The sequence below is a fragment of the Diplotaxodon limnothrissa genome, linkage group LG1 (assembly GCF_057381915.1).
Source record: "Diplotaxodon limnothrissa isolate DT_005_m linkage group LG1, D_limnothrissa_male_GT1.1, whole genome shotgun sequence".
NCBI classification, from domain to species: domain Eukaryota; kingdom Metazoa; phylum Chordata; class Actinopteri; order Cichliformes; family Cichlidae; genus Diplotaxodon; species Diplotaxodon limnothrissa.
Window position 1 is genome coordinate 7,119,169 of NC_140596.1, and position 12,999 is coordinate 7,132,167.

Consider the following 12,999-nt stretch of genomic DNA (forward strand, 5'->3'; position numbering starts at 1 on the left):
TCTTCGTGTATTTTATTTGTGATACTGTATTTTTTTTCATCACCACTGTATCAGTGAGGCTTTTAAAAAGCTCTGAAGCATTTAGACTGGAAACCCACAAACACATGACCCTGTAAGTCATTTCATCTGTTGCAATCTATTTTTGTCCAAACCGTGCACTGACTATGTGCACTTATATGGTAAAACTGACTAACTGACTAGGTTAAAAACATTTGCACCTGTTAAGGTGTAAAAAATTTTCTGGGTGTCTCAAATGTTAAAAATATCCAGAAAGGTTCAAAGAAAATCTTGAAGAGATGTTGAAACACAATAAAATTGATGGTACTTGGTATATACTTGCTTCCATTTCCACATTTCCCCACTCAGGATTGATCTTTCAAGGTCTGGTAATGAACTAATCATTTGATTCAGGTGTGTTAACCCAGGGTGGGATCTAAAACCTGCAGGACACCGGCACTCGAGGCCTGGAGCTGCCTACCCCTGCTCTAAAGAATTTTCTTTGAACATTGGGTGCCTTTTCATTCATTTTAAGTCCAGTCCTTGTATTTGAACATTTTCAGATCAATTTTTTATTTTGTTAAGGCACCTAACACTGATCTATGAATAATTCAAGCATAAAAATGCACCTAATTCAAGGGTGAACCAGTGTTCTATCGAAGCATAACTCAGAAAAAGAAATTAATTGCATATTTAGGCACTTTGTTGCTAGCAGCTTGTTGCAAAAACATAATTTGTTCCCATTTATTTATCAAAATCTACAAAAAAATGCCAAAGACTGTTTAACAGGAGTAAAAATAATATTTGTACTTTAAGATGAACTGGACTAAAGATGAAGTGGGAGGAGTTAAAATACTATGTAGAGCAGGGGTAGGCAACTCCAGGCCTCGAGTGCCGGTGTCCTGCAGGTTTTAGATCCCACCCTGGGTTAACACACCTGAATCAAATGATTAGTTCATTACCAGACCTCTGGAGAACTTCAAGAAATGCTGAGGAGTCATTTAGTCCTTTAAATCAGCTGTGATGGGTCATGGACACATCTAAAACCTCCAGGACACCGGCACTTGAGGCCTGGGGTTGCCTACCTCTGATGTAGAGCAAATGAACAGATCTGAAAGTGAATCCCTTAAGAAATACGACAAAGTTCAGCAAAGACCTGACACAGGACCAAAGACGTGTATCTGGCCTCGAATTGATCCATCTACTGTTCGCTGAAGTCTCATCATGGTCTCAGTGAGCGTGTGGATGTTACAGAGCCATTCTAAAGGAAATGGAAACAGATACAAAAAGGCAGAGGTATTCCAAATTACACAAGAACTGGACTGACAGCAGGTCTTATGGAATGACCAAAATAAATTTGAAATTTTTGGTTCAAATCACTGTCAGCATGTATGCAGAATGCTACGGTTAGATTTCTATCCAGCATTTAAGCCATCTGGAAAGCATCTGACTGGCAACGGCTCCATTTTTGCAGAATGATAATGACCTCAAACACACTGCCAGTAAACGCCATACATGCATGGAAAAAACACAGTAGAGAACTATGAGTCATGGACTGGCCTCCCAGAGCCTGGGTCTCAACGCTGTTCAAGCAATGTGGGATCGTCTTGACAGAGAAGGAAACAAAAGGCAGCCATCATCAAAGGAAAAATGTTGGCTGTCATTCAAGATGCCTGGGGAACTGTTCCTGACGGCTGTTTAAAGAAATGACAAGGTTTGCTTGGAGTTCAGGTTAGGTTGAAGAATAAAGGTCGTCATATCAAATATTGACTTTCAAGCTCATTAGAATGATAGAAACTGTTTGTGCCTTAAATCCTACATTCACATGTATACTTGCATGTTTAAAAAAAAAAAAAATCCATGCATTTCTTTCCCATTTTCCTATCAAAATGTAAAGAAAAGAAGAATGGAGGGGGGGAAGAGAGGAGACTTTTGTACTGATATCATGTTAAATAGATGTGTGGCTGTCTAATGTGCTGAAAGTTGAAAATATAAAAAGGCACACAAGAAGGTTAAACTTGGGCAATCTTGCATCAATCTGCAGTCCTGTAGGTTCAGCTGTGTAGCATAGTCAGGATCAAGGGTTCCTGTGGCTACTAGTTGTTCCCACGCAGAGCCGTTTCTGTGCTGTGTACAAACATCAGTCTACTAATGAACATAAAAGCGCCTGCAGTGAGAATGAAGGTTTATTCATCTGCCAACAGTAGCAGCAGAGGACTGAGAAGCCTGTTCTCTGCTCATTAATAACACCCATCTGCAATTATTTCCCCAAAACGCTTTTTGTAAGGTCAGCTCAGAGCCAGAAAAGCTACACAACAAAACTCTTTATTAGCATAATTCAACACAAAAGCTTCCTCCTGTTGCAGTGCATTCTGGCACACAAAGATCACGTCCTTCTGGCTTTCCGTGGGCGGCATCCATTGTGTGGCACGGGGGTGTTGTCAGTGATAGATACCACCTCCAGACCTCCCATTGTCAGACCTTTGATTGCAGACTGCAGAGCAGAGAAAAATGCATTCATTCATTAAGAAAGCTAATGGGAACAGATCAACATGTCTGCCGCTCCTTAAATTATCCTCATTATGACAAGTCTGGAAATAATTAGAGGACCACTTCTTCATGCTGTGACAGGTTTGCTGGTATTGACCGCCCACTTGCATATCGGCACAGAGCAGGGTCAGCGGAACAAAACTAGTTTCATTTTCATCCTGTTATCCTGCAGTAAATTTTCCTTCTTCATACAAATGGTTCCTTGATTTTTTTTTTTAGATTTTTTTTTTTTAATCCTTCTTCAAACAGTGCAGATAGGGTAACATAATAAACAGGTAACACAAATAAAATACATTTTATTTTAAAATGAGATTAATCAAAAGGAAAAAGTCAATCTTGTGCACATTTAAGCAAAATGCACTCGTACCAATAACTTTAACATGATGTACTAAAGGCTGCTCCTCCGATTGCAAAAAACAATAGATGGGTCCTGGTGAGCTGTCAGTGTAGCATTTTTCTACTTGTGAAAATAACATCAGCAATTTCTCACCCCAATGAGAAAGACAGATGGGAGCATACTGACCAAACAATCAATGTTTTCCCAGAGTACAGCCATCAGAGAATTTGCTTCAGAGGTTAAGGATCTATGTAATGTTGTAACAGTATGTTGGTAAAATTACATATAATATTAAGAAGTTTCAGTTTCACATGTTTGCCTGTCCAGTCGTCTGAAAATAAGCCAACTCTTTTCATTGGTTGTCTTATTGGGTTATGACTGTATGCTTGCCTTTAACAGAAATATGACAAATTTCGATACCAAATAAAAGTACGAGTACAAGTTTATCATCTACTAAGCCAAAACAATTCTTTTAATAGGCTGTTTTAATGAGGCTTCCATCCCTGTTAACTGTCTTCAGTCTGAAGACAGACCAAACAACAAGATACAAAAATAATAACACTAATTAAAAATAAATCGTAGTTTTATCTGGAATAGCTTTAAAGATTTCTTTATAGAAACTACTCACCAAACGCCCAGGACCAAGACCTTTGACCACAACACGCACAAAGCTAACTCCTTTGGCTGTAGCTTTCTGTGCAGAAGGACAGAAGAAAAATCTGAGATGAGCAGCATCCCTTTGACTCCGGTGTTCAGAAAAGTCCAATAAAGCCAACAAATGAAATCCTCTCCTGGTTCTGAGGCTAATAGATGTGATTAGTAATCTTGACTAAAAACACAGTTGAGGAGCTTTAGACACACCATTGCTCTGAGTCTATGGCTTTTTCTCTGCTTTGCCACTTCTAACATGTTCAGAATAAGCAGGTCTCCAATTAATGTCATTCACTAGAGTCTTAAGATCGACTTCAACAAACAGTAACTGCAGCTTTCATTACTTTGTGACAGTTTCGCGGCTTAGCAGCCATTACTAGAGAAAGTAACCAGAGGTATTCAACTGTTAGTTTTAGGTATGTATACAAAGAGGCTTAATTGACAAAGAGGTAAACAAGAATTATTCTTTAAGATTTCCACCCCTCAAAACCAGTAGAAAAGACTCTTAATTTTAATTAATTAATTAATTTAATTAATTTTTTTTTTTCTGACTTGTATTTTCCTCCGTTTTCTATCTCTTACTCAATCATGTGGATTGAGAGAGTTTTTGTTCTTCTGGTGGCCGTGGAACTGTTACTTTTATGAAGGAACGGGACCGCGGCACATCTCCTACACGCACGGACTGTTTACTCCAGAGATCAGCTGATCGCCCTGATGCCGGCCGGCTCGCTGGCCAGGCCCGCAGAAGTACCAGCTGAAATTTGGAGGAAAACACATCGGGGATGCAGAGGTCAAGGACAGAAGAGAAGAAAAAAGGTGACGGTGAGACAGCGGAGGCTCGAAGCGAGGAGGAGGTTTAAACCGTGTCTGCCGTCTATCGTGATGGGAAATGTGCGATCGTTGGCAATTAAAATCGACGAGCTCTCAGCACTGGTACGGAGTCAGAGGGAATACCGAGAGTGTAGCCTGATGTGTTTCACCGAATCATGGCTGCACCAGGCCATTCCCGATGAGAATGCTTCCGTGGAAGGCTTCCACACTGTTCGGGCGGACAGGGACAGCATCGCTAGCGGTAAGCGGAAAGGAGGTGGGCTTGCTGTTTTAGTTAACAACCGGTGGTGTAACCCTGCCAACATAACAATCAAAGAAAGGATTTGTTGCCCGGACACTGAACTGTGTGCTGTTGGACTCAGGCCGTATTATTTACCCAGGGAATTCTCTCACGTCATCTTGGTGGCTGTTTATGTTCCCCCCTCTGCTAACCCCACAGCTGCATGTGACACTATCCACTCTGCCATAGCTCGGCTACAGACTCAGCACCCGAGTGCCTTTATTGTGATCTCGGGTGACTTCAACCATGTATCACTGGACAATACACTACCAACATTCAAACAATATGTGGACTGTCCCACCAGGGGAGAGAAAACTTTAGACTTACTGTATGCTAACGTCAAGGATGCATACAGCTCCTCCTCCCTCCCCCCACTTGGTAGGTCAGATCATAACCTGATTCACCTCACCCCCCGCTATGTGCCAATTGTGAGGAGGGAACCTGTGACCACCAGGACTGTTAGGAGGTGGTCAGAGGAGGCAATAGCGGAACTACAGGGCTGTTTCGAGGTGACCGACTGGGAAACACTCTGTGAGCCTCACGCCGAGGACATCAATGGGCTTACTGAGTGTATCACAGGCTACATAACTTTCTGCACCGACTCCATTGTTCCAGCTCAGACTGTTCATTGTTACCCAAATAACAAGCCGTGGGTGACTAAGGACATCAAAGCCCTCCTCAACAACAAGAAGAGGGCTTTCAGAGGGGGCAACAAAGAGGAGGTGAGGAAGATCCAGGTGTTACTAAAGGACAAGATCAGAGAGGCTAAGGACAATTACAGGAGGAAGCTGGAGTGGAAACTCCAGCAGAACAGCATGAGAGAGGTGTGGAGGGGCATGAAGACCATCACTGGATTCAGGCCAACCAACAGCAGGGGAACTGAGGGAGGTGAGAATAGAGCCGACGAGTTGAATCTGTTTTTCAATAGATTCGACACCACAGTGTCTGCTCCCACCCCCACAACCTCACCTGTAGTCAGCCTGGAATCCAGAGCCACACCACTGTGCCAGCCTCTCTCTTCACATGTTGCCTCCTGTGAGATTCCTGACACCCCTCCCCCACCCATCACCTTCACTCAATACCAGGTTGAGATGCAAATGAGGAGACTTCACTCAGGCAAGTCTGCTGGACCAGACGGAGTGAGTCCCCTTGTCCTCAAGACCTGTGCCCCCCAGCTGTGTGGAGTCTTTCATAAACTGTTTATGCTGAGTCTGAGTCTGCAGAGGGTCCCGGTGATGTGGAAGACATCATGCCTCGTCCCTGTACCAAAGACGCCTCGTCCCAGTGGCCCCCAGGATTACAGGCCCGTGGCACTGACCTCCCACATCATGAAGACCCTGGAAAGGCTCATCCTGGACCAGCTGCGACCCATAGTAAGACCACATCTGGATCCCCTTCAGTTCGCTTATCAGCCTCGTCTCGGAACAGAGGACGCCATCATCTACCTGCTCAATCGTGTCTACACCCATCTGGACCAGCCGGCGAGCACTGTGAGGGTCATGTTTTTTGACTTTTCCAGTGCTTTCAACACCATCAGGCCGACCCTCCTGGGTGATAAGTTAGCAGCGATGCAGGTGGATGCTTCTCTGGTGTCCTGGATTGTTGATTACCTGACAGGAAGACCACAATATGTACGTCTCCCACAGTGTGTGTCTGACAAGGTGATTAGCAACACAGGGGCACCACAGGGGACTGTCCTCTCCCCCTTCCTCTTCACCCTCTACACCACAGACTTCAGCCACTGCACAGAGACCTGCCATCTTCAGAAGTTTTCTGATGACTCTGCGGTGGTTGGATGCATCAGCAGGGATGATGAGACAGAGTACCGGGCTGTGGTCGACTCCTTTGTCACGTGGTGTGAGCAGAATCATCTGCAGCTCAACGTGGCAAAGACCAAGGAACTGATCGTGGACTTCAGGAAGACCAGGAAACACTTGACCCCTGTTTCAATCCAGGGGGTCAGTGTTGACATTGTGGAGGACTATAAATACCTTGGAGTACACATTGACAATAAACTGGACTGGGCTAAAAACACCACAGCACTTTACAGGAAGGGCCAGAGTCGTCTCTATTTTTTGAGGCGACTGAGGTCCTTCAACATCTGCCAGAAAATGCTGAGGATTTTCTAGGAGTCTGTTGTGGCCAGTGCGATCCTCTATGCTGTTGCATGCTGGGGGAGCAGGCTGAGGGTCGCAGATGCCAACAGACTTAATAAACTAATCCGTAAGGCCAGTAATGTTGTGGGGATGGAGCTGGACTCCCTCAAGGTGGTGTCGGAGAGGCGGATGCTGTCCAAGATAAAGACAATGTTGGATAACACCTCCCACCCACTCCATGACATGCTGGTCAGTCACAGGAGCACGTTCAGTGAGAGACTGAGATTACCGAAAAGCACCACTGAACGACACAGGAAATCATTCCTGCCTGTGGCCATCTCCCTGTACAACGCATCCACTTAACACACTGTTTGCTGCTACAGCTACACATGTTTCTTTTCCAACTATTTATTTATAAGTGACTTATGTATGTATGTATGTATGTATGTATGTATGTATATATATATATATTGTACTATTCTTAGTTAGCGTATTGTCTGTCTTGTCTTAATGCTGGTTTAAAATGGAGCACTGTAACAAAAAATAATTTCCCCCAGGGATCAATAAAGTATTCTGATTCTGATTCTGATAATAAAAGTGTACAGCTACTTTTAATTTTCAATTGTAGCAAAAACATTTAAAAACTGATGAGAGGAAAGTATAATTTAACTCTACTGAATATGGCAGCATTATAATAAAACTTAATTTATCAACTATGCTGATTACAACAAATGAAAAAGAAAATCTGTCTGACCATAACTTTGTTAGCCTGCAGCCTTTATAAAATCCTCAGAGAAGCCAGTTTGTTTACAGCAAACATTTAATATTCATGAATTAAGTGTCGCTGCACAAAGTGGAGAAGCAGCAGATGCTGTAGTCTCTAATTTTAATTTAATTGGAACAATCTTCTGCAGGGATAATGAGGTGGCCCAGCGTTGTGTTGTATCGAACTCACCGCAGCAGCAGAGATGCCCGCAGTCTGAGCAGCGATCGGCGTCGACTTCTTGATATTTTTGAAACCTTCTGTTCCGCAGGATGTCCTCACCACGGACTGCCCTGCGCTGTCTGTCAGCTGGATGTGAGTGCTGGTAGAGAGAACAGCGAGTTACTGGGTCGCAAACTGCCGGGCATTTTTACAGTGAGGACAAATCAGCAGTCGTGAACTCTAACTAATATGTGGCTTTTAGCAATGGCCACCATGACTGTTAATAGGAAATTTAAATCACAGCAGAACATCTGATTTCACTGAATTATGATAACAGATCCAAGCAGCAATTTTCCCTCTGAAAGCAGGTTTCATGGTTACTTAATAAAATCAGAACACTACGGCAAATGGGTCTGAAATTACAAAGAGGAAAGACTAAAATAATGAAAGTGCTGACTGAATCTTGAATATTCTTTAAGAGATATTTTCTGACACTTACATTGTAAGTACAAATGTAAGAGTTTGCTTTCACTTACTTGTTGTATGTGGCTTTAATGTGAACAATTGGTAAGTCTTCAAACTTCTTCCCACCCCATCTCAGTGTGCTGTCATGTCCAGGCAGTGGAGGTAAATAGCTGTAGGATTAAAACAAAGATTAGCCATTAATGATAATACTGCAGCAGGCTGTGCTTCTATTTAATGGAGCTTAGTCTGCTGACAGTAGACAGTGAAACATGATGCTGGCAGGTGTTAAATTAAAGAGAAAACATGAATAAATGAATGAAGACAAGCATCCTTTCACATCAATGCACCACATGATAAAGGTAAGCAATACAGTCATGCTGTGGGACATGTATGAAAACCCTGTTAATTCGGGGTTTGTATTAAGATGGTGGAAGGAAAAGATTAAGTACACATCACTGAAGCTTTAGTCAGAAAGACTGCTCAAGCAGACAATGAACATTTAAATCTACGTGAAAGCCATCAGTAAACAGTGGTGGAAATTGTGGTTGACAGGGCGCAGATTTGATGACTGTGGTGCACATGTGTTAGGAATAGCAATGAGAAAGGGAAAAAAATGAAGACAACTTTTTTTATGTGACTGAAAATGTCAATACAGGCCACATTAGCAAGAACAAGCAGCTGATATTTTTTAGTGCTGCAGGAAATAAAGTAGTGAATGCATTAAAAAAATAAAACAAAAACATACCACTGAACCTCCTAATAGATGCAGCTATGAAAATCCTAGGTAACATCCTTCTCAATTTATTGTGTTCATAAGATTTTCAGAAAACTTGACCTTTGACCTTGAGTTCAAGGTCATGGAGATTTGGACCTTAGCAGCTATGCCGGTATCAGGTTGAAATTCCTAGGTGACTTTCTTTTTGAATGATGACATTCACAAACAACACCCCATCAGCCTCTTACAGCTGTGCCCCCTCCACCCCCCGCTATACATGGTTTGTGCCAATTCATCCATACCCCATTAGCAGTAAGTTTAGGATTTTACAAGTTCTTATTTTGATGTCAAATATTCAAACTGAAAAATGATTACATATATCCATAATATATTACTGAGTATTCAAAATAGATTGTGATATTTTACTAGTCACAATCTATTTTGTGACACTGGGATATTAAAAGCTAACTGCCAACTTTCAAGTTCATCTGATGATTTTAAAATCAACCTAGGGAACGAAGAAATAAAGGAGGTCAAAGATTTTAAGTTTTTAGGAATAATCTTAGATTCACATCTTAAATTTGACAAGCATGTAAAGAAGATTTCTAAGATGGTCAAGGCTAATCTGAATTGTTTTAAGTTAATTTTGCACTATATACCCACTTCAGCAGCTCAGATATTTATGCATTCTATATTTTCTCATTTTTCATATTGTATGACAGTTTGGACCCAAGCAGCACCATCTACAATTCAGCCTGTGGTATCCTTATATAACCAATCTTTAAAAATAATGGATAAAAAATCTGTTCGGTGGCATCACTGTCACATTTTAAAGAAATATAATCTACTTAGTTTTAAGAGTTTTAATCGTTTGTGTTTTCTTAAATTCGTTTTTAAATGTACAAATAGGATGGCCACAGAGTGTCTCAATAGATACATCCAGAGACAAGATAGTAATCGTATTACTAGGAGTAAGGTGAACGGCAACTGCAAGATATTATATTGCAGATCTACATTCGGTCAGTCAGCTTTTTCTATAAAGGCTTGTCATCTGTGGAACACACTTCCAACCGATATCAAATTGATTACAGACATTAGATCCTTTACATTGAAGGTTAAAGGGAAATCAAAGTTGTGGTCATTTTAACTAATGATTTAAATTTTATTTTAAATTGTCTATTAATTGTAATTGTATTTATGATGTAATTTGGTTTTATGAAAATGTTTTATTGTAAAATGTATCTATTTAGATTGTAAGCCCAACAAGGGACAATTGTTGAAAATTAGCAGTAGCTATAAACCTATGTGCGGTACATCAGTTTCATGTCTTGCACTTGAACTATGTTAAACTGCACTGTCCCTTTTAAATAAATAAATTCAAATTAAAGATAAAACCTGAACTGCTGACTGCTGAACAGTGAGGACATCCGGGGGGCTTTGTTATATTATCACGATTTGATTTAACTCTCCTTTTGCTCAGATTGTCAAATTACAGACCCCGGAAAACAGTGTGACACAAAAAATAAAAAAAGGTAATCGAAACTGATTTTATATTTTATAACCAACTAACAAAATAACTTTCAGATGGCAGTTTCCATTAAGTGACAGGTGAGGAATGTCTCCCTCTCATTTTTTCCTCTTTCATTTGCCAAACCAATTTCCAACTGGCCCCATTCCATTAACACATTCACCTTACACGTGAAAGCTCCCCGGTTCAACTCCATGAGGAGACGCATGTTGTGCTTCAGGAGACCAAAAGTTTGCATAAATGGCAGGGTTGTGTCATAAAGGGCATCCAGCATAGAAATCTGTGCCAAATCAAATTTGTGGATCCATCTGCCGTAGCAACTCCTTGGGAAATAAGGGAGCAGCTGAATGTACCATTTGCTAAGCAAACTTCCATTTGTTTACTTCATTTTGGAAGTACTTTAGCAAGGATACCCAGCTGAATTTGGGAGAGCCTAAAAGCCTCAGCAGCATAGGGGGAAAGGAGTAAGTGTGACCACTGTGCTATTTGCTACCAGTTACATTTAAAAATGTTTTATGTATATAGCGAGACCAAGAGTGCATTCCATCAATTCAATTGGAGACCCAGAGGCCATAGCACAATGCAGTACAGACACAATGAGCTGACCGTGGTAGAAGAACAGATGTATATGTGTGTGCAGTGTATAGATAGATAGATAGATAGATAGATAGATAGATACTCTCATACATACATACATACAAATGGGTTCAATACCAAAAATTTCAGAAAATAATATTGTGGTCAGTTATTTAATGTATTGATCCTCGTGGGGAAATTCCTCTGTGCATTTAACCCATTCACTCTGTGAAGCAGTGGGCAGCCATTGGGCGCCCGTGGAGCAGTGTGTAGGACCGGTACCTTGCTCAGGGGTACCCCTGAGGGCTACCTGGATGGGCCACCTGGAGACAGAGTTACTGCAAATCAGTATATAAGCTTCTTTCCATCCTAATGGAACCAGTTTCTTCCAGGATGTCAAAATGCCCCATCCACAATATATTTTGCAGTCAACCCAGACGCCTGTGAACTTTTCGGGCGTTCTTCGTTGCTCTCAAATAAACTAATTGTGCAATATCTTTCTGGAAAATGATGGTGCATCCCTCCAGAAGAGTTCAAGAACCGCGTTGGGGCGGTTTGAGCTGTACATTTTGGCACACCTTGCTTTATGTTGTTTCATTTCATTTGCATGTACATTTGTGCCTGACCTGAAGTCCTTCGCAGTCTCTGCGCTGGAGGATGCCTCTTTCTCCTGATGCCTGATAGCACTGCTGCATATTGTCCGCTGCAACGCTCTGCTTCCACATCTGTACACACGCAATTTAATTAGCAACAACTTTATGAACCTGTCATATTAAACATAATCTTCTGTTGATATTGTAATCATAATTATAAAGGTGTCATCTAAAATACTATTTGTTATCCAAATGCTACAGCCTAGAACTAGCCGCCAGCTAACATAAATGCTAAGAAAACATAGCCATAAAGCACTTACAGAGAGGCCGTATTTCCGTTCAGAGGGGCAGACAGCTGTCGACATACGGTACTCAGTGAGCTAAACAATATACAGCTAAATTTATTCATGTTCCACACACTTATACACAATCTTGCAGCCAGACGTTAAATAATTTTACACACAACAAACGTGACATTGAGGAAGCGATCCAGACCAGACCAGACCAGTAATACCCCCGGAGGTGTGCGGGGGTGGCGTCACGTTCAAAAAATAATATATGTAGAAGCTTCACTTATACATTGCTTATAATCCGTTTTCATTTAATTAAAATATAATGATAATATTTAGTATGGGTGTATAAGTGGCGTATTATTGTTTTTTAAATATATTAATTTCATTTCACACCCACGGTTATGGTTAAATAGATTGTCCGTTTTCCCGCATAGAATTGTGGGTCGAGAACGGAAATGGTGCTTTCAAGTACTTAAAAACCCCCTCGACATTATGCCATTTTGTGTTTAATAAAAACGTATCTTCGTCAACCAAACATTGTAGCGTTTTACTTAAAACACAATAAATAATATAATTACTCTATAAACTACTATCCGCAGAGAAATTATGTAAAGAATCCTACTTCCATTTTGTTTTATTTAGCATTTTCTAATGTTAGGATTTATTTTATTTTTTTTTGCTTGTACATTGAATGCAACAGAAAAAGATGGCTGCGCCCTGTGGAAGAATGGCAAGTCGGCCTCTCCTGCAGTTTCTGTCTCGTTTCAGCAGATCTCCCGTCGGAAACACGGGCTTCCGTCAGTTTTCCAGCGCTACTGTTTGCCGTGCGGCTTTTCAGATCAATGAAGCGGCGGAAAGAGCGAATTCTCCGTGGACTCTGATGGCAGCGGTGTGTCTGCAAAGGCTGCCGGTCATCTCAGCGGACTGCAGTCCTATCGAGCAACAGTTCAAACAGATGCTTCACCAGGTGAGTCTCCGTATCATGGAAGGGCTGAAGACTATGAGTGAAAAGAATAAACTGTTTTTGTTTTGTTTTTCTTAGCGTTCACAAAGTACATGCGGTCATTTGAAAAGAAAACACACATGTTGGTTCTAGGCAGAAATATATGACGCTTGGGGGATGTTACAATTTATATTTCACAGCTATCACTATATCAAGGCT

General features: G+C 41.3%; 2 protein-coding genes across 3 annotated transcripts in view; one reads left to right on the forward strand and one right to left on the reverse strand.

Moving 5' to 3' along the window:
- Window positions 1-2,118: 2,118 nt before the first annotated feature.
- Window positions 2,119-12,034, reverse strand: mrps11 (mitochondrial ribosomal protein S11). The gene is made up of 6 exons (XM_085351901.1): window positions 11,865-12,034; window positions 11,578-11,676; window positions 8,204-8,302; window positions 7,698-7,827; window positions 3,513-3,578; window positions 2,119-2,491 (listed from the first exon to the last, which is right to left on the reverse strand). Exons 1-6 carry the CDS (start codon window positions 11,951-11,953, stop codon window positions 2,384-2,386), a joined length of 591 nt encoding a protein of 196 aa, XP_085208027.1. The 5' UTR covers window positions 11,954-12,034; the 3' UTR covers window positions 2,119-2,383.
- Window positions 12,035-12,528: 494 nt separating this feature from the next.
- The window catches only part of mrpl46 (mitochondrial ribosomal protein L46), a 6,589-nt gene continuing 6,118 nt past the window's right edge, over window positions 12,529-12,999 (forward strand). Inside the window, exon 1 of one of the 2 annotated variants that reach the window (XM_085351910.1) lies at window positions 12,529-12,804. In XM_085351910.1, coding sequence (XP_085208036.1) covers window positions 12,529-12,804 — 276 coding nt within the window. The remainder of the gene's footprint in view (window positions 12,805-12,999) is intronic. The other variant, XM_085351917.1, reaches the window with a different exon arrangement.